The following is a 26,435-nucleotide window of genomic DNA, read 5'->3' as shown; positions in this document are numbered from 1 at the left end:
GACAGTTTTATAGCTATCCCTTTCTAACTCGAGTATTGTTGGTGCCACAGTAAAGGAAAGCTAGAAATGGCATCTCGAACTGTTTTTTTTTTATCTCATTGAGTAATTTCACACTGGCATTAAATGTTTTTTTTATAGTTTTTAATAAAAAATAATGATATATTAATTTTATAAATCAAGATTAATAGATAGGTGAGTATTTATATAGTTGAATATTTATAAAATATTTTAAAATTAATTTTAGCTAGCTAGTCTTGTAATCAAATTCCATAAAACTATTTTTTCATTAGGTACATCCAATACAAAGCCACTCATTTACTCATAATTATGAAATAGAGTAATGCCAGTTAAAAAAACAAATCTTATGGGAAAAAAAAGTCTTTTTATTATGCATATTGCATATTATTCGATAAAAGGTCGTATGAATGATAAATAAGTTTAGAGTTAGCACTCGTTGTATTTCATGCAAAATAAATAATCGTTGAATCGTATTTAATTAATTACCTTTGTAACTCAAGTGGAAAAAATAACTACCGAGTTTCTTGATTGAATCTACATGCCGAACCGGTTGTAACTTTAAATTTAATTTGCACTTGTGTGCAGACAATTAAAAAAAAAATCTATTTGTAAAAGTATATTTTGATTTTGATAATTATAACCACAGTAAGCATTTACCATTTCTGGGACACATTTTGATCTTAGAACACGATCTCATGTAAGAGGGTGCTGCAGTGACGTCACGGACCGCGTGCAGTACGGGGTTGCGGCGAGTATCATTTCTATACAAGCCTTACTCGAGGCGACAGTTACTTTACAATATAAAAATCAGTGATTTAAATGTTTTACTCACATTGGTGGCAACAGTTCTCATATAACGGGTGATCTTTTCCTGTGACGTAAGTGATCTCATATATATGTATATATATTGTCTTTAAATAAGGCTGTTTATGTAATAGCGCGAATGTTGGCTTTGCTTTTGGTTACTTAATTGATGATATACACTTTGAAATAGTTCCACAATATATTCTAAGAATAAACTTTAGGAGACTGGAATCTTCCTGTATATATCTGTGTACAGTGAGATAAGGCGTCATATGTGTTTTCTTTTATGTAAATTAATTTACTTTGACGCGATTAGCATCGCAGGCGTAGTCGCGTAATGCTTGCGACTTAGTTTGTTTGTTCATAATTCCTTCCGATGTTCTCGTAACGAAGTTTTTTTTTAAATATAGAACTGTATCGTTTGTCAAATATACGTCTAACCTGTGTTTCGTTTAATTTTTGTATTGTTTTTGTGTTACACTTCAACTCATAATTCACAAACTGTTGCCTTGAACTCATGATTAATAAAAAATATATATTTTTTATCTTATGCTGTTGTATAAATCGATGTGAAATTATATACAATTATTTTAAGTTAACTAATAAGTTAGTTAATTTAATATAATACATTAAAATCAAAGTAAGAACTATGTTATGAAACAGGCCATTCTAGTCGAGTCATTAAAATCAGATTAACAAGATAAAAAAGCAAATTTGCGGTACGCTATTGTAGTTCAACCCCTGTGAGCGCGACGCAAATTTGAAATTCAAGTTTAGGAATAATATTAATGAATGAGCGTCCCACGTCCATCACGTGATTTGAATTGCAAGTTTTATATATACCCATAATATTATATTATTAGAATTACATTAAAAAAAAAACAGACTTTACTTAAAAAAAATGGCTTATAAATACGCTTTAAATAAAGGCACGACATGCCCATTAACAAGAATAACACTTTGACTGAACCTTGAACGCAAAATAATACAGAATGTATATATATCTAAACAGACGAAAAGATTTTTTTTAAAAAATAAAGAACAAATTCATTAATTTTTATATTAATATAAGCACTGATGAAAACTGTTCATAAATTCAATGCTTGAGGCGAAGGCCTAAAGAAAAACTGGTCCAATTTTACAATAGAGAAACCGCGTAAAAATGGATTTTAAAATTAGAGACCGAAAAACCTTTATACGAATAACAAACAAACATATCTTGCTCTATAACATTATATATAACAAGTTGATTACGTCACAGCACCTATTTACTGCTAGATATACAAGTAACCTTAAAGAACTTTCAAGATTCACTTATGATTTCATTAAAGTATAAAATGTTTATGGAAAAGAACAATTATTTGAAACACTTTAGACTCGATGTATTTTATTATTTACTAGCGATCCGTCCCGGCTTCGAACCGGGTGCAATGCTATGTCGTAGGGTTCAACCAGCGTTTGGAATGTAAGCACAAAAAAATGTGTTTATTTATGGCATCTCTTTAGAAACCTCTAAAATTTTCAGTGTTTCTCTACTATATTGTGCATGTTTTATACATACAAACCATCTTCTTGAATCAATCTATATATTAAAAAGAACTGCATCAAAACCGTTGTGCAATTTTGAAGATCAAAGCTTATAAAGGGACAGACAGCAGTAAGCGACTTTGTTTTATACTATGTAATGACAGTCGTATTTTAATGTATAACTTTACAAAATTGCGCCCAAGCAATTGTAAGGGTATTTCGTCTTCATCCAGCCAGCCATTTTTGCGTGATTGAATAACGAAAATCCAAACCGACAAACTTACACTTATACTATACTTATTATAAATATAATACAAAATAATATATCATTTTGTAAAGTATATAATTAACAAGAAAAACAAAACACAAAGCGAAATATTTAACATTTAAAAGTAATATATTTTCGAAAGATGACGTGACTACCCAGGGAGACACTATTTCTAGGTTATTTACTAAAATGCTCGGCTCAGTATTTGAGCCAGGTAAGTGCTAGGGGTAGCTCTTGAGTCAGCAGAGGGGCGGACCAATTTCGCCGAGAGCTCTTTTTACTTTTGTTACTCGTTCCTTACCAGATTTTTATTTTGCTTAATGTTTGACGTCATATTCATTTTTATTTATCTTCGTCAAAAATTGAATTTGTTTTAAAGGGTGTCTAAACTCTATTTATAGTTCACCTTGAGAATGAAACCTATGAATTAACCACATATTTGCGTAGTTACCGTTACCGGTGTGCCTCTCGTACAAACACAGCCGTTCCCCAATGTACACAAATTAAGCAACAATCGGTAACAAGGAAAGATCAATTGCTGTTGACATAAAGAAAGAAACACTGTTTTTGAAGATGTTTGTAAACGAAACACATGAATAACAATGGATACTGAAACTGAAAACTTGACAGGGTTTTTCGTTATACCGATTCGATATACGTCCTTTTGATAACGAATCAATTATAATAAACGAGTAGAGGTTTTCATTTGAAATGCCAATCGGAAAACTACTTAACCTATATGCATAAAACTTATACCAGAAGTTGCAACGCGTTTCGGAGAGTCATCCGTTATCCATTTAAATTAAGACTGTTAGTATGACTTGAATTTATGTTGTAATGGTATATAGGCGACAGTCAAAAAATCGCTAAAAAATTAAGACACGCGGCGCTCGATACAAATGACTGATAAGAACCGTAAACGATGGAAACGTTTTATTCGAGCGTCGTGTAATCGAACGCGTCACGCTGCTACACCGAAGCATTCGATATTTGTAAAAAAATAACACCTATAGATGTATAGACAGATAGACAAACAATATTCTTCAGCTACTGTTTAATTGTAATTATGATACTCGGCCGAGAGGAGCCGAGATGGCCCAGTGGTTAGAACGCGTGCATCTTAAACGATGATTTCGGGTTCAAAGCCAGGCAGGCACCATTGAATTTTCATGTGCTTAATTTGTGTTTATAATTAATCTCGTGCTAGGCGGTGAAGGAAAACATCGTGAGGAAACCTTCATGTGTCAAATTTCAATGAAATTCTGCCCCATGTGTATTCCACCAACCCGCATTGGAGCAGCGTGGAGGAATATACTCCAAACCTTCTCCTCAAAGGGAGAGGAGGCCTCTAGCCCAGCAATACGAAATTTACAGGCTAATGTAATGTAATGATACTCGGTGGTAGAGCTTTCTGCAATCCCATCTGAGTAGGTATCACCCACTAAATATATTCTACCACCAAACTATTATATATATATTCCATATATACTTAATATTGTTGTGCTCTATTTATATGGTGAGTGAGCCTGTGACAAAGAATATAACTACAGTCTCAAAGAACTTAACTCCCATGATTGGTGTTGCATTGGGTGGCCCATTGACCCGTCTGTCTGCATATATAATAAAAAAGTCGTTTTTGGGATTCACCGGATAACCTTTCGAATACTTTTAGCTTGGTCATATAATAAGTATAGTAAATTTACATTTGAATTTTATAAATTGAAGACCTAAATAAAAACACGAGACTTATTGAAAAATAGCTATTGTACAAATCACGACCGCGTAGAATGGTGGCAAGAATGCTAGCAGTATTTCCGTTGAATTGCAATTCCAATAATCGGGGCGAAAACGAAACAGTCCTCCTATAACTATAACTACTGGCGAATACAAGAACGGTCGTTACGTCACGAAGTCTTTTCGCCCTGTTAGTCTAAGGCTCGAATGTTTCAATTGCAAGCGGCACAAAAGTATAATTTGGCATCGGACAAATGTTAGCATCGTTTGTTCACTTCAGAATTTTCCGGTGCGGCTCCAGTCTTAATATTCTTAATAAAATGGTGGTAGGGAATTATGAAGGCGTTTCAGTTTGCAAGGTGAGTCGGTGTAGAGGCACACGGGACATAACATCTTAGCTCTCAAGGATGATGGGGAATTGGCAATATATGAATTGGTTAATTTTTTTTTGCAGGTGGCCCTGTCTATCTCCTTAGTTATATTATGAAAAAATGATTCTCGTATCACGTATAGTCTTCTGGATTACATCAATGTAGATCTAATCAAAAATGATCCCATTATTACCACTAAACTAATTAGAGGTATTTTTATCCTTTAACAATGTTTGGGCCTAATGTGTAGTGCCTCAATATAGCTGAAATATTTGAGCTATAGCTTATGTCAATGTAGGTGGGGTATAATTTTCAGGGGCTAGTTGAGCAAACGCTGTTAAAACTACAGCGAAACACTAAAACTTTGTATTGAAGTAGATTTATAAAATGCCTACGTAAATTTAAGTACAATATTCTATGTTTTAAGAATAAGTCACAATAATCATTTTTATGTTGCAGTAGACGTAAAAATAAAAAGCGATTAGCTTTAGTTAATCTATGGACGAGATTGATTATTAATTAATTCAGATACAGGCCCGACTTAATCTAGGGTACAGGGGGTGCAAAAAATTAGGACACCGCCCGTTGGGGGGCACCTCATCAATTCTTGGACCATTAGTGAGGCACCCCCAAAGGTTTCTTAAAAATCTTTGGGGGGCAGGTGGAAGGAGAAGAAATATACACTACCTGCACGGACAGCCAAACCAAGGCACAGGCTTGGTTTCGAAAAACGTAAGAAAAGAGGACGTAGGGTATTGAGAATATTTTCTAGTTTCGTACTTTGGGCAATTATTTCCGTAGACAGTTTTCAATTTTTGACCAATTTTTTATTTATTTTCCTTTGGGATTTTATTAAGCATTCCAATTTCTAATTCATAAATTAATATTCAATACACATTTTTGTAATGACTTTTTAATCCATTTGATTTTGTTTACCGTTAAGAAACTTTAATTACCGTTCTACGTGAGTGTACGAATAGTACTTGTTTATATATTTGGTTAGGGCATTTCATTTCATAGCAAATTAACATAATTTATTTTTAATCCATTTATCTTCTAGAAGACGCCATGTTAATTTTAAAGTTACGTCATTTTAGCCGACTGTGACTAGAATATTTTTTTTACCTAGTTCCCTAGTAGTGTAAATTCTCAAAAAGATAAACCTGATATCAGAATTTGTGGTAATCGAGAACAGAGCCGTGGCTTAACCCGTGTGAAGTCAGGCGACTGCAGCTACTTATAAAAAATAATAGCAGAGCATAATCTGAATTCCGTTATTACAAATAATTAATTCCTGCATGAATTAGATCAATTGAAAATGAATAAAAGAAATCGTTATACTGTGCCACAATGGATTTCATATCCTTTGTTGCGATAACAATGTCGTCCCAGAGTGGCCCTTCTTGTGATTAGCTCGCCATATTAGTAACTGCGTTCAGTACTTAAGAAACGGACCGTTCGACATTGGTGCGTCACTAGAACAGGTTGGTAAATACTAATTATAATACTACGTTAGAAAAACAATTACGTAACGTTTAATATAAAACACAGCGGATGTAGGGGAAGGTTTACCCATCTCACAATATATTTCTGAATCAAAAAAACGAGCAAAGAACGAGTATACACATATTATATAGTATATATATGTTATATAGGTAAAGTAAATATCTTGTATTGTATTATAAATATTCTTAATTTATAACGAATTATAAGATTCTATATTTATTAGGAAATAAAAATATTTCATCTTTTCTACAATTAATTATTAAAATACGCGACTGAAAAATATGGTTCAAATCATCCGGAAAACTAATTATGGGCCTCCACTCGTTTGTTGCTCTAGAGCATCCAAAAGTTTAAGGCCCTGATAAAACTGAGTGACATACAAAATTACATTACGGATTTACGATAAAACATAAGCATATGCAAATCTTACCTAAATAGTTCTAAAAGGGTGCCACCAATTTTTCATTTGTTTTATTTACCTCGTGGTCAGCGGTTAAGGAAAACATCGCGAGGAATCTGCGTTGTGTCAGATGTTTCTTCAAACCAGTACGTTAGTGTGATAGAATGAATTTCAAATCATTTTAAGAGCAATATTTGCCCTGTTATAGAATATTTACGGAGTTGAGTTTTATGTTTAACAATGCACAATATTATAACGACCTCGTTGTTGTGATTAAACGATGGTCAATTAATCAAAATTACTCCTTACTAATATTTTTGATCAGTTTGATTGAGGGAGTTTTATTATTTGTTCTGTCATGATAGCTTCGGATTCGACAGCTCGGCGAAAATTAAGTGTACCGTTATTGAAATATTTTTGCAGCATAATCATCTTCCGGTATTTTTACTTTTTACTTGTTCTGATTAAAAAAGCAATTACTACTTTATTTGAAAACCATCGATATCATAGAGTTTATATAGGCACGTGATACGTCTGTCGTAACAAACTAAACGAACCAAACGGAACGGAATTTTAATTCATATAAATGTATTTACACAACATTCCGTTACAAATCTAAATATATCTCTTTCAAATGTCTTCCAATTTTTTTTTTAAGCATAACTTTACTACTTTATACCTACATGTAGATGGATATTCACAATAATAACAGGAGCCGACGGCAAAATATTAGCGCTAGGTTCGTCTAGCGTTCGGTGTAAAGGGATTATTTTATTAATAGAATTTCTCTAACATAGCAAAACAGTGCTATATCATAATATGAATTGCATTATACGTAAATAACATTTTAACCACGACTTAACATGTATTGCGGTTTAACATGGTAGTTGTGGTTACAAAAAACGTATCCCAAGTACATCTATTAAATTACAACAACAATTAAAAATTAAACACTTAATAGTTCGTGAACTTTTCTAGAGGATATTGTTAAATAGGGCGCAAAGGGGTAAGATCGAACCGATGGAATTTCCGGCTGATTCGTATAATTTTTATATATCTTTCTACAATCAATAGAAGCAGTTTTATCAGCTTGTATTGATATAACAAAGTCAATAAAAATGTTTTCGAATCAGACGGAAATTTGATCGATACGACCTTACCCTATCACCGATCATAGCTGTAAATTTTCCCACTGCTGTGCTAAAGGCCTCCTCTCCCTTTGAGGAGAAGGTTTGGAGCATATTCCACCACGCTGCTCCAATGCGGGTTGGCGGAATACACATGTGGCAGAATTTCGTTGAAATTAGACACATGCAGGTTTCCTCACGATGTTTTTCTTCACCGCCGAGCACGAGATGAATTATAAACACAAATTAAGCACATTAAAATTCAGTGGTGCCTGCCTTGGTTTGAACCCGAAATCATCGGTTAATATGCACGCGTTCTAACCACTGGGCCATCTCGGCTGAAGTACTGTCGGTTGAAGTATAATTTATTGTTTTAAGAATCCTAGGTAAGTGCGCTGCTAGACAAACACAGCTGATACTTTTATTCAGCAATGCTTAGTATGGTTGTATTCCGGTTGACAAGGGACATGACATATTTTAGTTCCCAAGGTTGGTAGCGCATTTGCGATGTAAGGAATGTTTAATATTTTTTACTGAGTTAATGTATATGGGTGGTGGTGATCACTTACCACTGGCCGGCCTAATCGCCCGTCCATCTATCTATACTATAAAAAAAAAAACTTATCTGTTAACAGTGCCACAGAAAAAGAAAATATATAATTAATCTATTGTAGTGAAACAAGAAAAAGGTTCAAGAAGAAGGTCGAGTCTGAAACAATATTCCACGTCAAACAAGACAGAATATATTTCGTACGATTTGGCACAAGAATCAGGTCACCCGTCACGATACGAATTGAGTTTTACGTGCGAAAATCGCGTGTAAATCATTTACAATATATATTTTTCATGCCTTAAAACCTTCTTTTATGATAAAATATAGATATAAAGATACAAGTAGTACATATTTCGAAAAAATCTAATAAATTAAAAATCTTAAAAATATTTTATAAATTGACTGGAATTTATGTGCAATTTCTATTGGTATCATACGTGTAGTTCCTGAACTCAACGACCTAGCGACATCAAAAATATCTATTTATATAGTCTTGTAATATTATTATGATTAATTATCTTTAATAATTACCAAATAATGATTTTACATTGAGTGTATTAGCTGTAAAACAAACTGAATATAATACTTTATAATGTAAAAAATCTTTTAAAGTTTCATTTACGAAAGTTAGCGCAATGAACAAATTGATCTAAACTTGAATCATTTTCAACCGTAAGTATGACCACAGGATATCAACTAGTGCAGACACAGGCGACCTCTTGTTGCCACGGCTATGATTGTCGTCTTCCTCATATAATTTTCTCATATCCTAGTTTTATATGTACGTCATTTTGAACCGATCAGCAATCAACTCGATACAAAACATATGTCATGATTATTTTAGTTTCAAAAATCAAATCTAACAATACTACGTCATTGATTCTGATATTAGTTCACATTAAAAATGTTCTCAGTTGAATTCTCTATCTACAACATCACTGAGATACATTATAATATATGTATAATGTATTGTACATAAGTGATAATATCAAGCGTAGTTTCTTCGTAGTTTAATCAAACCTGATAAATTAGCAAAGAGTAAAATCATAAATTGTCTATATTGCTATAACAAATATTGTATTAATCGATGAGTTAACAAAAACCATTATGTTTTGGGATTGCCTAAAATTATGTTTTGTGACCACTCCGAAGCGGTTGCGATAAAAATACTAATGCTATACTTTTGTTGGGTGGGTTTAATATGAAGCGGTCGGTATTTGTATCAAATAATTTTATCATCTGGTCCAATTGTCTGCCACCAATAGTTTACGGATAATTGTTTCATGTACATAGTTCCTAAGAAGCTTAAATGAATGAGATACGCGCGGGCGGAGGTGGGCGCGGTCCTCCGAGATGTCGGGCCTCTTAGACGTCAGACGAGCTCACGGCATATAGTATAACGGGTGTACAAGACAAGACGCGCGTGCTCATTCCCTACTCCATAGTTCCATGTTCTGACACATCAACATCGCTCAGCTGTAAGGAATATCAAGTATGTCGAGAATTTAAAATTTGCTTCTTTATCAAATATCATTTTCATTCGGAATTATCTGTCAAATAAATCAAATTTTTTTTTATCGAGAACTCAACGACGGCGAACTTTTATTGTAGTTTAGATTTCAGCTGAGTTGTGGCTAGAGGTTTTTTTTATTTAAATCGATAAGTGTTTCATTAGAATATTAAAATTGTCCAGTTGTTTTCTATTACGAGTAAAATAATGCATGCTTTGCGAAATTTCGAAATGCGCTCATTTTTACGACAAAGTTTTAAATAGCTCTTTTACATAACCGATTTGTAACATCTGTCTAGAAGTTGTCTTTGTTAAATAATGCATTTAATATTAGTCCTTCTATGTGTATATTTAATTGTTTCGAATGTATTGTGGAATGCTGAGGCGATATTATTACATCGAGACAATTGTTATACAGAAATGTGATATCATTATAATTTTTATTTACCTAGTAGGAAAATTAAGTGTCGTTTTTTTATCGTTAATATTTTTAAATGTAGTTAATTTAACTTTTGTTTTTATATTTTAATACAGAATACATTATTTATGTTAGTATATAAGATTTATGTAATTTAAATTCATTTAATTTGCGATAATTCAAAAAGTATATTTTTTAAATAAATATTAATCATGAGCGAAGTCACAGATAAGCCTTATATATGCGATAATGATTAGTTATTAAAGTATTCGTCACAGGTGATCGAAGAGTTGCAATCAAGGGTGACGTCGAAACAAGTTTGACAGGGGATGGACGATAAGGCGGAGACAGTGCGCCTGCAGCCGGTGTCCGATTCGGCCGAGTCTTCTTCACCTATCCCTACCAAGTAATATATATATAATTATATATATAACCGACATAGGCAATGTCTACCGATTTCAAGATGTGTGTACACGAGATTCCCCATGTATTTGCCCAAGTGCGGGTGTATATTTATATGCCGGAGGAGGACGCATCACTCCGTGCCGAAGTATGTGTCCGAGTAATTGCGTATGATGTAGTAAGCTTGCACGCAAGTGTGGTATCACGTGTGAAAAATATAAAAATGTATGTGTGTGTACACACGTATAATAAAAGAAAAACATTTGGGAAGTTTAAATTTTATATAACATTTTTAAATTAACAATATCGATATTTTATTTCTTTGCTTATAATATTTAATTAAAAATATATATATATTCACATTTTCATCTAGTGTTATTAATACGGCAATTTGTTCTACAGTATTCAATTTAAACTACTTGAGGTTAATAACAGCGGAAACATGACCCAAAAGACCCCTATGATACGATCGTATATCGAGCCGCGAGCATAGCTTATATTCTGATACAGATATTATACTGAATTTTTTTTTGGTTATGGTAAACATAAGGTCAAAAGGCTCTAAAAATATTTTTGAAATTATTGGAGGTAATATTAACGCGCTTTATAAAATAAATCAAAATCTTGAGTATTTTAAAATGATCATTTTCTTAATATTAGTTTTATATATTGCACAAAATTACTTAAAAATTATTCGTGTACATGTCATACATTTAACATTATTGCCGTGATACACTACCAAATATGTACTTACCATCACGTGGCGGCCTAACCTGCTTGACGAATAAACGTAAGTTTTATTTATTTCTTTTAACGTTTTTAAAAATATTTACATGCAATTGACATTTACATCATCATATTCAGGGCGTATAATGTTTATACCCTACAGGGTGTAGAAAACTAAATTTCTATAAAATAATTATTTTTATATGTCTGAAAAATAATTAAAACACAACTTTCAATGGTGAACCGCGCCTAACCTATTTAAAGGTATTATTCACAGGCAATTGCGATGGTATCTTAATACGATGAATACAGGAAACAGGAAAAGGATATTTTCCTGACGATCGTGCAACACGTTTTTGTAATATTCTATCATGAAGCTTTGGCATTAAGGTCTAATAAGATAAGGGTAACGGTGAGCTGCTAGATAACCTCCTTAACCTCTTCTTAACCTTTCACGGTCTTGAGTTTGGGATAAGGACAGATTGGGAAATATCCGGGGCTCGCGCCAGGACCTTCATAAACACAATTAAGAATTCTAGATAAAAAAACATAATGTGCAGATATAGTTAAATATAATTATGTATAAGTATAATGTTTCTATATCATTATGTTTAAAATAATACTAGCTGTCCCGCAGTAAATTTATGAAAAACTAGGCTGAATGAAATTGTTCAAATTGCATTTAATAGTTAGAAGCCTACACTTCCGTGTCGCACTGGGGCGTCCATGTGACTAAATCATGTCAATCAATAAAATTTACGGAAATAGTAATGGAGGCACAGATCCATGAAGGGCTTTTAATGGGATAGTGAACGGGATTCTGTATGTTATATAGGTACACACGAAGCAGAAGGAAAACCACTTGATAAATTCTGAAGCTTTTAGTTAATCTTACTTGTTTGACTAAAAGCTTTGTAGTTCTATTGTTATATAAGAATTTAATATAACATTGTATGTGTTTGAGACTTCCAGTGTGTAAATTTTAACATATTATTTTATTCTCAGAGCGGAAACCGAAGAAGATTATGATCCACATCTACATCGGCAGCTTTCTAAGCCAACGAAGTAAGTAGAACATTTTTAGAAGTATTTAATATATATATATAAAAAAAATATACGGAGTTGTCGTGTACTTAAAAAGTCTGCGATTATGTCAAGTCCTTTATAGTTAGGGTAACAAAAAAAAAATTTTAGTTGCCGAGTTTATTTTGCAGGTCTGAGGTATTAGTTATTAAATCGGAAGTAGATTTTTGCACGATTTTTTTTAACAGTACAACAGTAACGCTTCTATTTAGGTATTTAACTTTTAAATAAAATATATTTGTGAGCCGAGATGGCCCAGTGGTTAGAACGCGTACATCTTAACCGATGATTTCGGGTTCAAACCCAGGCAGGCACCACTGAATTTTCATGTGCTTAATTTGTGTTTATAATTCATCTCGTGCTCGGCGGTGAAGGAAAACATCGTGAGGAAACCTGCATGTGTCTAATTTCAACGAAATTCTGCCACAAGTGTATTCCGCCAACCCGCTTTGGAGCAGCGTGGTGGAATATGCTCCGAAACCTTCTCCTCAAAGGGAGAGGAGGCCTTTATCCCAGCAGTGGGACATTTACGGGCTGCTAATGCTAAAAAAATATTTGTAAAACAAAAGTTGACCCATTTATATTTTACATACATTTTTACATACATTTATCCTATACATAGGTTCGGGAATAAGGGACAAATTAATGATGTACATTTGAAAAATGATGACGTGCTGAAAACGCGATTGATATAATAGCTTTAAAAAAAATATCTTTTAATTAAATGAGTTTTGTATAATTAAGTAAGATCATATTCACCTGAAGGCATCAGTATATCACCTTATTAACAAAAACGGTTGACCCTGCAAGCCATCCGTACAACTTCCCGCTAAAACAATTTATTGGAAAATGTCGAAGCTACGTTAGAATACATTTATTTGGAAAATTTTCAAAGTGAGATTTTATTGGAACGCATTGTTTGATGTTGATTCGGTTTGCAGAATATACTTTCGGAGTTTTTAGGTGTGTTAATTAAACAAGTAAATTAAATCATGTAATGTGAATAATTTTATCTATCAAAATATGAGTATTATACATAAATCTTTCGACAAGCTTCTATATCATAGAAATTGTGTCAAATGTGAAATGACATTATAACAGTAAGATTTTTAGTGTAAAAGTTATAATTTTTTCTTATTAGCGCAAATAAATAAAAGCTTGTTTTAAAAAAAGGTTTTTTACTTTTATATTTATATGTAATTTTTCTAATTTCTTCGGAATACATTGAAAATTAAATGAAAAAAAAATATCGGATCTAGTTTTCAATGAACCACACCGAACGCAGTATCGTGGCTCTCATTCGGTTAATTATTTCTCGACATATAATTATTATTACTTTATTATTTCTTGAGTTTTATTTTAAGTCTTCGATTTTTATTTAGCGTTAACAAGCAAAATTTACTACAAAGGAAGGGTCGGATTATCCATTAGGCTTTGTAGTCAACTTCCTAGGAGCGACTAGGTGGGTAGGCGATTTTGCAAAAAGATTTTAAAATTAATTGCCAATGAAATTGTTCAAAACAAATATGTTTCCTATTTAGTCGGCTAGTGCTATATATGTGAGTAAAAAAAAAACAACGCAATTACGACTCAACGGCATTGTGGTTAGAAGAATTAATATAATAATAGGTATTTAGAAAAGGCTGCCTATAAGGGCCCCGAAATAATGAATCCGGTCCTGTGACTAAAGATGAAAACAATAGATCGATAAATTAATTAGTCTCGTGTAAACTGCAAGCTGTTAAAATAATAACTCTGTTTTAAACGATGCAACCGCTACTTTTGATAAGTTAAATTACTGACTGGAGCATAACTTATCGTAGTTAACTTATTACAAAATGTAATAACCAGTAGTAGCAGCTCTAAAGGATTTAAACGACTTAGCAAATGACTTTAATATTTTGCATAGACTAGGAATTAACTAGAAATGACATGGATTTCTTTTTATTTTATTATTTATTTTCTATAATTAATTCTTTACCGGAATAATTAATTGAAAATAACACTAAATTGGAGACATAAACTATTGTTTAATTGTAGAAAGGATAATCGTTCTGTAATTTCCTTCTTTTCGTATCTTCGTCTTCCATTTTGTTCCTTTATAATATATAGCACGTTGAGGTTGATAATTCATATACACATATATAGTAAATTTTTATAATCTTTGATAATATTTCAGTATATATTGAGTTCTTTCTAGAATAGTCTACTTGTAATATACAATTTTTCAACACTTACCAAACGTGGCAAGACACATTTTTTTCACACGGTGTCATTATAAGCCCACGCTATAATTTAACCTTTTCTTTGAAAAATCTTTTGCTATAAAGGAAAGTCTGAAGTTGTAGTCTCAATTATTTTAACGATTCAATATAATTAATATTCCTATATGCCACTCACACTTCAGACTTATTTAGTAATATTCTCACATCCTACTTTGTTCACATATATCGGATTAAATATTCTGTACAAAGACTGATTTTACTGTTGCTAAAGTTATGTTATTGATTATGATGTACGTAATCAATTAACTAAACTAAATCTCTATCACTTTCTGATATGTCCTTTAAAAATATACCGTTGAATTTTGTTACTTTGATAATTATGATTCACTCTGTTATTTCTCGTGCAAGACGTGAAGAAGAAGTTTTAACGACCTTGACATGGTTCTACAAAAATTAATTAAGACCATTAATAATCTAGCTCCGTGAATTGCCTCCAGGCGGATGTTTGTCGATCATGATAGCTTTAAACGACAGTCTGCCGCTGAAAAGCTATCTGTGAACCGTCTCTTTTATTACTATCATAAATACTGTAGTTGGCAGCACTTGCCAAAAAATCAATAGTAGCCAAGAATCTATCCTTTGTCACTGGCACCAAATATAGCGGCATATTGATAAGACTTAGTTACTATTGAACGGAACAATTAATTTTATTTGAAGGGACCATTACATAGAAGAATAGAACTAGGATACTTAGAATATGACTTTCTGTAAAACGGAACGTCATTTATTGAACAAAGCTGAATTATATTGTATAACATAATTGGAATGTAAGCTTATTCTATGGTTTTATATAAGGCTGTAACGACATACATTTAAGAGTACACCTTCCCGCTCTTTTTGCTTTCGTTCTGAAATAATTAATGACGAGTTTCGTTTCACAGTAATATCGAGACGTTAGTGCATCTTCTGAAATGCAGTTTAGGAACTGGTATATTGGCGATGCCGCAGGCGTTCGCTCGCGCTGGACTCGTCACCGGAATAATAGCCACTGTGCTGGTTGGCATACTCGTCACACATTGCCTGCACGTACTCGTACGTATCACAAGTATAACTTTTAAATTATTATTATGTTAACATCTACCTTGCAATTGGATTAGTATACAGATGATTTTTTGCAAGTGATTGGTTAATATACCGCTTAAAATAGATTTTCTGTTGTTGTATTTCGTTATGATTCGTGGGATTTTTGAATTGTAAAAGTATGTTTACTCTGCGTACTGTAACCACTTACTGTTATGAATCGTTCGTCCATTTGCCCATATGTTATATTAACTATTGGCTTTAAATATGATTGTGTTTGTCTACGGTTTCTTAGTAATATTAAAGGTTAACTCTTATTTTATTTCTGAAGGTCCGGTCGCAATATGCGGCGTGTAAACATCTGCGAGTGCCGCTTCTGTCGTATCCCGATTCTGTGGCGACGGCTCTGGGTTGCGGGCCGCATGCACTACGTCGTTTCGCTCGCCCCGCCGCCCTGGCCGTCGACATCTTCCTCGTTGTCTACCAGCTTGGAATCTGCTGTGTTTACATTGTATTCATAGCTGATAATATCAAAAAGGTAATTATGTTATTTTACCGATATTATTTACAAGCTCTTGACCAATTATACCATACGGATACGAATATATTATAATTTTTTCAAAGATTTTAAGATAAGTATTTAGGTATGTGCGATTTGTAAAAACTAATGCCATTGCGAAATTATGAACAGTACGATCGTACTGTGTTCGTCACGTCAGTATTTATTTGAGGGTACGCCTGTGACCGCAACGCTTGTATCTATTTCTGGCGTGATTACTTCTCATGACAGCGTTGGAATGTAACAAATTAATAAGTGATCCGTTACTATTTCCTCAATATTATGCAAGCGAGGGTACTGCAATTGGTTTAAATGGGCGGGCGTCGGCGTCGGCGGCAGCATGACGCGGGTCATGAATCGTACTGTGACCGCACGCCAATAATCATCAAGGGCACTAAATAATACATGCACGTGTCCCTACTATTACTACTAATAATATATGACGCGTATTGGTTTCACGATAGTAATCCTTCAATTGTTAACATCGTTCACCTGCAATTTCATCGGAGCAAATTCCAAATTCAAATAGAATTACTAATACATTTTATGTGCCTTGCCTTTTCTCTATTTATTTTAAATAAATATTCTATTGAATCGTTCTATTTACATTTGTTAACATACACCAGTTTCATCGAACTTGCGACTACTCCCTAAATACGGTCATCGACCTGAGTTCCCTTGGAAATATAATAACATAATATTAACTACAAATCAAGTTTTCATGTTGAATTTGAATGTTAAATTATGTTCTTATAATTGTTATTTGTTACTTCACTTGAATATTGGAATCATTTGGAACTAAAAGGCAATGTATTCACCCTCTTTTTATGCTTAGACACAGCGATTATAAGATACTTATTCCTTATATTTTATGCGTATCAAAAGGCTTGGTAGGTTTTGAAATAATAATAATCGTATGATATCTTTAATACAATACAATCGTGTTACAAGTACGTTGTCATTTATACTGATCACGTTAGTTAATCGTTGCATGCACGCGAATCTTCGTTTACAGGTTAATTGACGTTTGTGACGTATGAATAAGAACAACAGAGTGTGTAGCTTCGCACATAGTGTAATATAATACCCATATCAATAATATTAGAACAGGAACATTCGCTTCTTAGGTTCATCGAGGATATTTTTTTGCAATTTGAATTAATTTATTCAAAATTATCAATTAGATTTTTTTAATAATTGAATTCTATTAATTTTTGTCATAATTTTATTAATGTATTGTAATTCTAGTGGTTTTGTTTTTCTTTTGATTAGTACATATTATATGTAATTGCTCTTTGTATCTAATTCCTTGTCACCATACTCTTTTGAATTACACGATTCAAAGTATATTTATATTTAGATATATTTAAGCGTAGTAGTTTATGATCCCTTATCTGTTTACGTTTTTAAGATTTTTGTTCTTAGTTTTGGATCCTCATCATTACTATCACTCGCAAACGGTAAAGGAAATATTTTTTCCAGGTAACTGATTCATATTACGTAATGGCTCCCGAGATTCACATGCTAATAATCCTCGGTCCTCTGATAGCGTTCAACTTGATACCGAGTCTGAAGCTGTTGGCTCCGTTCTCCGCGCTTGCCAACGTGATGACCTTCGTCGGTCTCGGCATTGTCATCTATTACCTGGTGATCGGAAAGAAAGCCAGTGCAAAGGACATGCCGCTCGATTTATGGGGATCAATTGAAACATTCCCTCTGTTCTTTGGAACGGTATTATTTGCACTCACTGCCGTCGGTGTTGTAAGTATAACAAACTATTTAATATATTTCCATTAAAGATACTTCGATTTATAGTTATCTTTTTTTATTTAAGGTAATAGCCCTGGAGAATAATATGAAAACACCGAAAGCCTTCGGTAAACCATGTGGAGTACTAAACGTCGGTATGACCATAATAGTTCTGCTGTACGTAGCGGTAGGAGCTCTCGGCTACGTGTACTGCGTGTCTGATTGCAGAGATTCTATAACACTTGATCTGCCAGAGAAGGACCCGTAAGTAACATCGTTTTCTGCGTTTTTTCGAGCGAACTCATGACTTGTCAAATATTGAAAATGTCAGCTTAAACAATTACTATACTATAACATATTGTAAACAAATATTATGAATGTAGCAATCGTTAAAACAATACTTAGCATTCGAACAAAATTACAAAGATTGATTCAGTTAGATCAATCGGATTTGTGATGTTAAGTCGCGCCTCAGGGGTAAGATCGACCCGTATGCCGTGACGGGTGGTGCTAAATGCTTTCATAAACAGACATAATGTCGCCGCTGCCTTCAGACTTTTACTAAAGAAATTATTTATTTTATTATGGAATTATTTTTGTATTTATTTTTTGGTTGTCTTTAAAAACTATAAATTATTTCAATAATTAACATTTGCCGAGCGTGTAGTGACGTCATCGCCTCTTGGCCTTATGGCTAAGATCAAAGCGTAGAGTCCGGTGACGAAATTTTTTGTAGAGCATATTCATGTTTTATAAATAACAGAGTTTGTTCAATACTTTCTAAGTATCTTTGGTTGGCATGGGCAACCTTTATATACTTAGAAACGGTTTAACTGCCAAGTTCTATTCTTCGCATGACTAACCTTTAAAAACGTGTAATCGGTTTAAGTTTCACGTTCAAATAGTTTGAATATTAAGTAGATAGATACGTAACAATATTGAGGACTAACTATGAACGATTATATTTAGATTAGCGACAAGCGTGATGGTGATATTCGCCATTGCTATCTTCATAAGCTACGGCTTACATTGCTACGTGCCAGTTGAAGTTCTATGGAAGGGCTACTTGTTACCGAAGCTTGAGGGCTCTTCGTCGCAAAAAGTGCGACTTTACGAATACGCATTACGAGTTGCACTATGTTTACTTACTTGTAAGTATACCTTATATTCTACAATGAAGATTCTGTTCATATTATTTATGTATTTATATGTTAACATCCTTTTCTTTTGAAATACTTGTTAAATTTAATTAAAATGCTTTATCGTATTACTTTTGGAAATTAATCGGTCTTTGCAGTTCTAACATCCAAATTTATGTTTCTTAATTTAAAACGATCATATTTAATGTCACAGATTGTCGAAATGTCGTTGAGTCTCTGGACAGCAACATTTGATTAGCACTATTAAAATCGCACGCAATCAATTTCGTTCAATTTAGAATTAGGTAATTCAGAGGGCGAGGACAAAAAAATCATGTTCGATTTAAACGGAACACTAGCTTCCGCTATTAGTATACAGATTCTCACAATTGGATATGATTAGAAGGGCGCTACTGGTTGCACTGCAGTGATCTATTGGCCGCTATTTTCAACGAGTCTGTTTTCAGTTGTGCTGGCGGTAGCTGTACCACGGCTGGGACTGTTCATATCCCTATTCGGAGCGCTTTGCCTCTCCGCGTTGGGAATATGTTTCCCAGCATTGATGGAAGTCTGCGTTACATTCCCGCAACGAGCAAGCGCCGCGAGGAGCATTCTATTCGGAAAAGATGCAATTTTATTCATAATAGGCGTTATTGGTCTGCTCGCTGGTACATATACTGCTTTGGACAGTATCATCAGATCATTCTCAAGCACCGCTAACGCTTGACCTACCAGCCCTTAGTTCAGCTGTCCCCTGTTATGTGGTGTCACGCTCTCGTTGACACATATCAATTAAATAACTTTTTATTTGTATACACTGTTTTATTTATCATTTTATTTGAACTGTCAGTATGAGACCTGAATTGATAAAGGAATATGAAGTGACTTAGGATAACAGACCTCAGATGAAAGGTTAAAGGAAAATTTAATATTTTTTTTTAAATATTATAAAGATATACAAAAGTGTTATTGACGGAAAGTAATAATTGATTTTTTAATAGCGTCTTGCGAGAGTGTGCCGCCTCACGTGCCTTCTAGCCAAGCTTTTGCAAGAGTTCTTGTCGACGAATGCCCTAGTAGTGCAGGTATTATGATCGATAACTTCAAGGAACTCACTCAGTTTAGATTACCAAGTAGATTAATTTTTAGATATTTATTTTCGAATATATTTAGTGACGAGCGAATTGAAATTGTTTATTTTATAAATATTTTATTCATTAAAGAATATTCTGTAAAAAGCACAATTTTTTGTTTTTGTTAAATAACAAACTTGACAAGTAAGTACATTACTGTACCTAATACTCGAGATAAAAACAAAGGTAAAATTGATATAAATATCCTAAAATTTATTTATGTTGAAATCATAAGATCATTATTCAACAAATTTTATATTATTGTTAGTAAATAAACTTGTATTGGACAAATACTTTATTTTATTATTTATAATTGTAATGAATCTTAGAACAGGACGATTAGAAGGTTACGTTTACCTACACATAAGTATATATGACACGGTCATGTTATACATTAATAGCCATACGATGACATCAAGGCCGAATTTAGTGGTCTAGGTGCCCTGGGAAAACAAAGGAGTAGAGGCCTAAGCAGTCATTTCTCAAAAACAGTAAAGGTAAACTTGTAAAATGTCGTCGGAATAATATGTCTAATGAAGAGCCACTGAGACGATGCCCTGGTTGGCCTAGCCCTCCCCTAAATCTGGCCTTGGATGTCATGTTACGTTTACTCTAAGTAAGCTATTTTAAATCACTAATTATTTTGCTAAGTTTACAGCATTTTGAACATGTATTATTAATATTGAAAGTATGAACAATGTTTAAGAATAAATGTGGAAACATGTTACTTAAAATTGACATGTTACTAAATGAAATACCAGAAGGATTCATTTTAGGTGCAATTATAGTAATCACATCTAACACTCATGAGACATTCTGTTCTGAGTAAGAAAGAAACTTTTATAAGACGCAAGGCTACAATATTGTTATAAATTTCATTTGATACAATAGTTTTAAATTAAAGTAAATATATTGAAGACGTGTTTTATTTTAAACCAATATATTTAAGTTTAAGTATTAAAATCTTAAAAAGTGTGGCATTTGAAAGTTAGTTCTTGATTTATTTTTACAAGGTAAACAAAATATATATGAAATTTGTTACTTACTTTCAAGAACCACCTAATCCTAATCAATTTAGATAGTGTGACACTAAATTGGGCCAATCTAAAAAACGTACAAGGCTTTTAGCTTCACCAACTCAAGATCAGGTCAGTGTTGACAGACAGATCATGAAATTCTTGGTATACTTTTAGACAATTAATATTTTTGCATAACAACAGGTATCAGGCTCATAATTTTTTTCTGAGCCCGACTGGAAATTTCTCTTTCGACCGTTACGGTCTTTTTTGTACAACGAGGTCAGATATGCATTTCTATTTCGGTTTTCTTAATCATCATTATCAACGAATTAATGAATGAAATGAATTATAGATCATTACGGGTTCCCTGGGAACGTATTATACATTAGACCCGTGTCAAGTGAATCAATATTAAAATCAACATTGGAGAATGCTAGCGCACAAACGAGGCAAATATTAAATTTAAAGTTAGGTAAGCCTTAAAATCGATTCATACATTTTAGTGTCACTTTTTAATTTCTTTGAATTTTATTTGTATAAGGTAAATATGATCTCGTACTTTTCAGTTAACATTTTTTAGATCTTCAAGTGCCCTATACAATTTTTTTAGTTTACCTCTTATAGTTTTTCTAGCATTCTCTTGAAAATAATCAGGTCTAACAATTTTTTTCTACTGCAAGGAAATATTTTATTAAAAAATTTAATAATTAATAATTTTATTTTGATCTCGCGTTTAGAGAGTACCTACACTAAATAAATAAATTATATACAATGTACTTTACTCGGTAGTAGGGCTTTGTGCAAGGGTAAACACTCTGGAATAAAACCTTCACCGAAACACGCTACATCTTCCTTCTGGTCTAAGTTTTATGTAGAAACATTTTTCAGCTGTTAACATTATAATAAAAACGTCTCCCTGATTATCTATTTGTTTCGTTTGTAGTTGGAATACTTACCTTCGACCAATAGATCAAAACCATTGTATGACACCCAGTCTCTCCTTCCAGGTCTGTTGACAGGACATGATATATATTTCGCCCAGATAATCGGATTCCACGATCTTAACATGACAGTAGCTTTTTATGCTTTTGCTTTACATATATACTAATATAGGGTTTAAATGTAAATTATTAACTTTGTTATATAATGAACAAGCTTGTTAATAAAACTGTTAATATGATCTTAATTATTCCAGTAGCAAAAGCACTTTCGACGTTTACTTTAAGCCACTCACATTCGTAATATGAATCCCTGATCGTGTGTATATATACGTACAAAGCATTAGTTGTAAAATAAAATTCGCAGAACACATAAATAAATCATTTAATAATAAATATCAAAATAATTTGTTAAAGTTCACTAAAAAGTGTTATATATTTACTATTTACAAACATAACTAGAAAAAAATTATATCCAAAGGTTCCGTGTATGCCGGTTCGAATTTAGTTAGTGATCAAATAATGTTATCCTTAATTACGTTGTGCTGTGTCACGTCATTAATCCCAGATTCATATGTAAAGTTAATTCATACATAGGTGGTAAAACCTATATAGGCAGGTAGGGTATACTAGGTTAGGTTTTGGTGTGTTTCTGTGTAGTAACTTATCACGTTGGTGTACGGTGATATCAGGGAATAATGAAAAGTCATGTTTGTGCAAGGTACTGTTTACCACGATTTATTACATAAAACAGCGATCGAGGAAATATATCAGCGGTTCTGTAACTAAGGCGGCGCTCGCGACCGCGCTCCGGCCGTCCGGCCCGCCATCAAATAAATAAACATAAAATACAACAATTAACGTTTATTTCAATCCATAGAACCATATAAATTATAATCAAACGAAATACTACTCGTACATCAATATGGTTTTACATTGTTGCAATACAGATAGATGTTCACAAAAGGCGATTAATTCTCACGAGAGAGGGAAATAAATAAATAAGGAGGCGAGCGCCCGCGGTGCGGTGCGATGCGGTGCGGTGCGGCGCGGTGCGGCGCGGACCGCGACGCTTACACACAACTCCTTCTTATCACGACACCTTACCATTACATTATGTATTACATTTATTTATATACCCATTTATTACAATGTCTGCGGAAACAATTATAATTTATTATGTAAACTGTATAAGTACCATATACATAATATAGCATAATTTAATTTTTAATGTATACTTTTTAACAAACAAGATGGAATATCAAATGCCGCACTGCGCGGCCGAATAACATTAAGTTCATTACATATAATATCATTTGATATGAAACAGTGCATTTTAAAAGTTCAACCGTCACACCTTTATAGAATCCCTCACATGTAAACCTTTATAGAAAAAACATTTTATTGTTCTCGCTTTGTATTCATAAAATACTTTCAAATGCAACAACTTCTTAGTCTTAGTTCATAAACATTAATTTTATTTCAATTCAATAAACATTCAATTGACTCATTTATCAACGACAAAAACCTACAAAAATATATTATAAGATTAGCACGAGTCAAATAGAGTGCGGAGGAAACGTCCAGGTGATGCAGTCAGTGCGTAGGGACGCGGCCGCGCGGGGCCTGGCGACACGGGCGCCCGACAGCGGCGGGCGGCGGCCGGCGGCGGGCGAGCGCGCGTGTCGCAGTGCTGTGGGCACGGGGCGCCGATCAATCTCTATACGCGGGTCCTACCCAAATAGACGCGATAACGCGGGTTTTTTATAACTAAAAAAAATAATATAAACTTTTAAAAACGTTAACAACTACAGCCATAACAAAAATAGACTAATAACGACTACGCTACGGAATCTACGTACTACTTAAACTATCCACTAAGTAAATTTGAAACGAAACTAGTGTTCGCTCACTACGGAAACGACAGAGGGCACGCGCGAGACGGCGGGCCCGGACGGGCCGGGCCGGCCCGCGGGCTAATCTCATACGGAGCGGTCTACGAAGCGAGCTAGAGCGAGAGACTTGCGCCTCGGACACCGGCGGACGCGCTGCACTCATTCCGGAGAGAGGGACGGACGGGGTCGGAGCTGGTGTCGGCGACGATAATGATAGAGATCGTGAGCGACCGGGTGTCCGGGGCGCGACCCGGGGCTGCCCGGGCGACTCGGGGTCCTATTAAAACTACCTATATACAGACGCAGCCACTACACTTGCGCATGCGTACGCGAGCCACTTGAGCAAACTAGCGCACGGCACGGGCGCTCCCGTGCCGTGCGCGACCTGTGCCGATAACATATAAATATTCAACAACATTAACATAGACGACGACCCGCGCCCGCCGGACCGGGCCGGAGCGGACCGGAACGGACCTGACCGGACCGAACCCCGCGGGCGGCGGGCGCGGCGCCACGCACGCTCGGGACGGGGACACGACAAACATTCTTTAAAAATAACAATTCTTCATAAAATTTGGTCCGTACGTCGTTGACTAACCCTGTAGAGTGTCGAACCGAGTCCGAAGGGAGGAATTAGATACGACGATAGATCAGAGTTCGAGCGGAACTTTGGTAAAGATTCACCTATTAAACTAAGTAGATTAACTTACGGTAACTGTGTATTGATTAATTCTATGATATACAAACGAACAAATAACTTAGAGCTGGGTTTAAACTAGTCGATTCGCCATACCACCCCACTGAGGCTCGCGCGCAGCGTCCGCTTACAGCTTGCAGCTTAACTAAACTACGGTTGTGATTATAACATTTACTATAAGTACTCGGGGAACGCATTAGCGAATCGAGTCGTTTACGTTAGAGTGAAGGGAAGGGTTTGTAAGGAAGTAGGACGAGGGGGGAGCGGACCATACAGACAGAGCGAGTTACAATATTTAACAATAGATTAGTCAGTAAAGTACAATATAACCGAATATTTGAAAAGCGTTACAAATAGAAAGTGGAGCGGTGTGCCCCGAGACGGCGCAACGCGCGATAATACCCGCGACCTGGAACAAAGAGACGATCCGCTTAATTTTATACTTATTCAATAAATTTGATCGTAGTTAGTTAGAACTCTTAGAACTTTCACCAATATTTTATGTGAATTTTACACAGAAGATCAATCTTTCTGAACTTTATTTGTGTTCAGATCTAAATTCTGTGTCAATAATACTAACACTATTATTATTATAAGACTGTTCTTTAGATGTTTGCCTTATCTATTAAAGCTACAGCGTCTTTTTCGAACAGAATATTACACTCAGCAGGAGATAAATTATACAGGTCAAGCGTGTTCCCAAACACAGTTCCCTTTATTCTTAACTCAGTCTAATGAGATAGCAATTCCATCAGTAGAAAGATCAGATGCAAAAGTTCATAGGAGTGAAAGTTGACATGACACTCTTAGAGAGATCACCATCCTCATTGTATTGTATAGTCTAATAGTTACGACAGCGAGAGACTTGTGTTCCTCGTATCAGTACTCACATATCGTGTGGCTTGTTTGTGCTGAGCGGTGAGCCCGCTTATACGTCCGCGTACTTGGACAACTTCTCGCGCAAGATGTGGTTCTCTTTCTTCAGCAATTCCACCTCTTGTCGCAAGCCCATGTTCTGAAAATACCACACAAACACGAGATTATTATACGTTTTTCGGTGATATCGAAGTTTCTCGAAGTATACAAAATTCAATGTCTATGCTTTTTCGTATAATTTATAGATAAATATGGTTAGTAAAAACTACTACCGCAGATCTTATGATATATATTAATAAATAGTGATATATATTAATAATTTCGATTTTCCTAAACAGCATCACACGGGCTTCGGTTTCCGTAGGTGTATAAAATATAAAGCAGATAATGAATAATTGCGCTATATATGTAACATATGTATATACATTCCATTACTAGAATAAAAGCTACATGATACCTCAAACGAAATACAAATCCTCTCAGTCGGAGAGATTCCTGCAAACCCACCTCCTTTTCAAGGTAGCCGGCTCTGAGCGCGATTTGGTTTTCTTTCATCCGACGCGCGTCACGAGATCGCTTGGCAGCCATGTTGTTCTTCCGCCGGCGCGCCCAGTACTTGTCGTCTTTCAGGTCATCGGGCACGAACTGCCGACGACGTCGATATGGGGTTAGCACGCC

The 26,435-nt window shown here is 34.4% G+C and overlaps 2 protein-coding genes across 9 annotated transcripts in view; one reads left to right on the top strand and one right to left on the bottom strand.

The window, feature by feature from the left end:
- Nucleotides 1–776: 776 nt before the first annotated feature.
- LOC125076177 (proton-coupled amino acid transporter-like protein CG1139) lies at nucleotides 777–20,012 on the top strand. 2 transcript variants are annotated; one of them, XM_047688181.1, is made up of 9 exons: nucleotides 777–896; nucleotides 10,515–10,642; nucleotides 12,370–12,429; nucleotides 15,614–15,764; nucleotides 16,084–16,290; nucleotides 17,794–18,072; nucleotides 18,146–18,324; nucleotides 19,030–19,211; nucleotides 19,667–20,012. In XM_047688181.1, exons 2-9 carry the CDS (start codon nucleotides 10,566–10,568, stop codon nucleotides 19,924–19,926), a joined length of 1,395 nt encoding a protein of 464 aa, XP_047544137.1. In that variant the 5' UTR covers nucleotides 777–896; nucleotides 10,515–10,565; the 3' UTR covers nucleotides 19,927–20,012. The 2 variants fall into 2 exon arrangements, with proteins under 2 accessions (XP_047544137.1, XP_047544136.1); XM_047688180.1 differs by lacking the exon at nucleotides 777–896 and adding an exon at nucleotides 9,677–9,800.
- Nucleotides 20,013–23,677: 3,665 nt separating this feature from the next.
- LOC125076178 (hepatic leukemia factor) overlaps nucleotides 23,678–26,435 on the bottom strand; it is a 204,480-nt gene continuing 201,722 nt past the window's right edge. For all 7 annotated transcript variants that reach the window (XM_047688186.1, XM_047688187.1, XM_047688188.1 and 4 more), the window contains 3 exons: nucleotides 26,265–26,402; nucleotides 25,772–25,896; nucleotides 23,678–25,290 (listed from right to left, as the gene is read on the bottom strand). In XM_047688186.1, the coding sequence (XP_047544142.1) occupies nucleotides 25,810–25,896; nucleotides 26,265–26,402 (225 nt within the window). In that variant the 3' untranslated portion in view covers nucleotides 23,678–25,290; nucleotides 25,772–25,809. The remainder of the gene's footprint in view (nucleotides 25,291–25,771; nucleotides 25,897–26,264; nucleotides 26,403–26,435) is intronic.

The sequence above is a fragment of the Vanessa atalanta genome, chromosome Z (genome assembly GCF_905147765.1).
Source record: "Vanessa atalanta chromosome Z, ilVanAtal1.2, whole genome shotgun sequence".
Lineage (NCBI taxonomy): Eukaryota > Metazoa > Arthropoda > Insecta > Lepidoptera > Nymphalidae > Vanessa > Vanessa atalanta.
The sequence above is the reverse complement of the archived record's forward strand: the minus strand, read 5'-3'. Positions and strand labels throughout refer to the sequence as shown.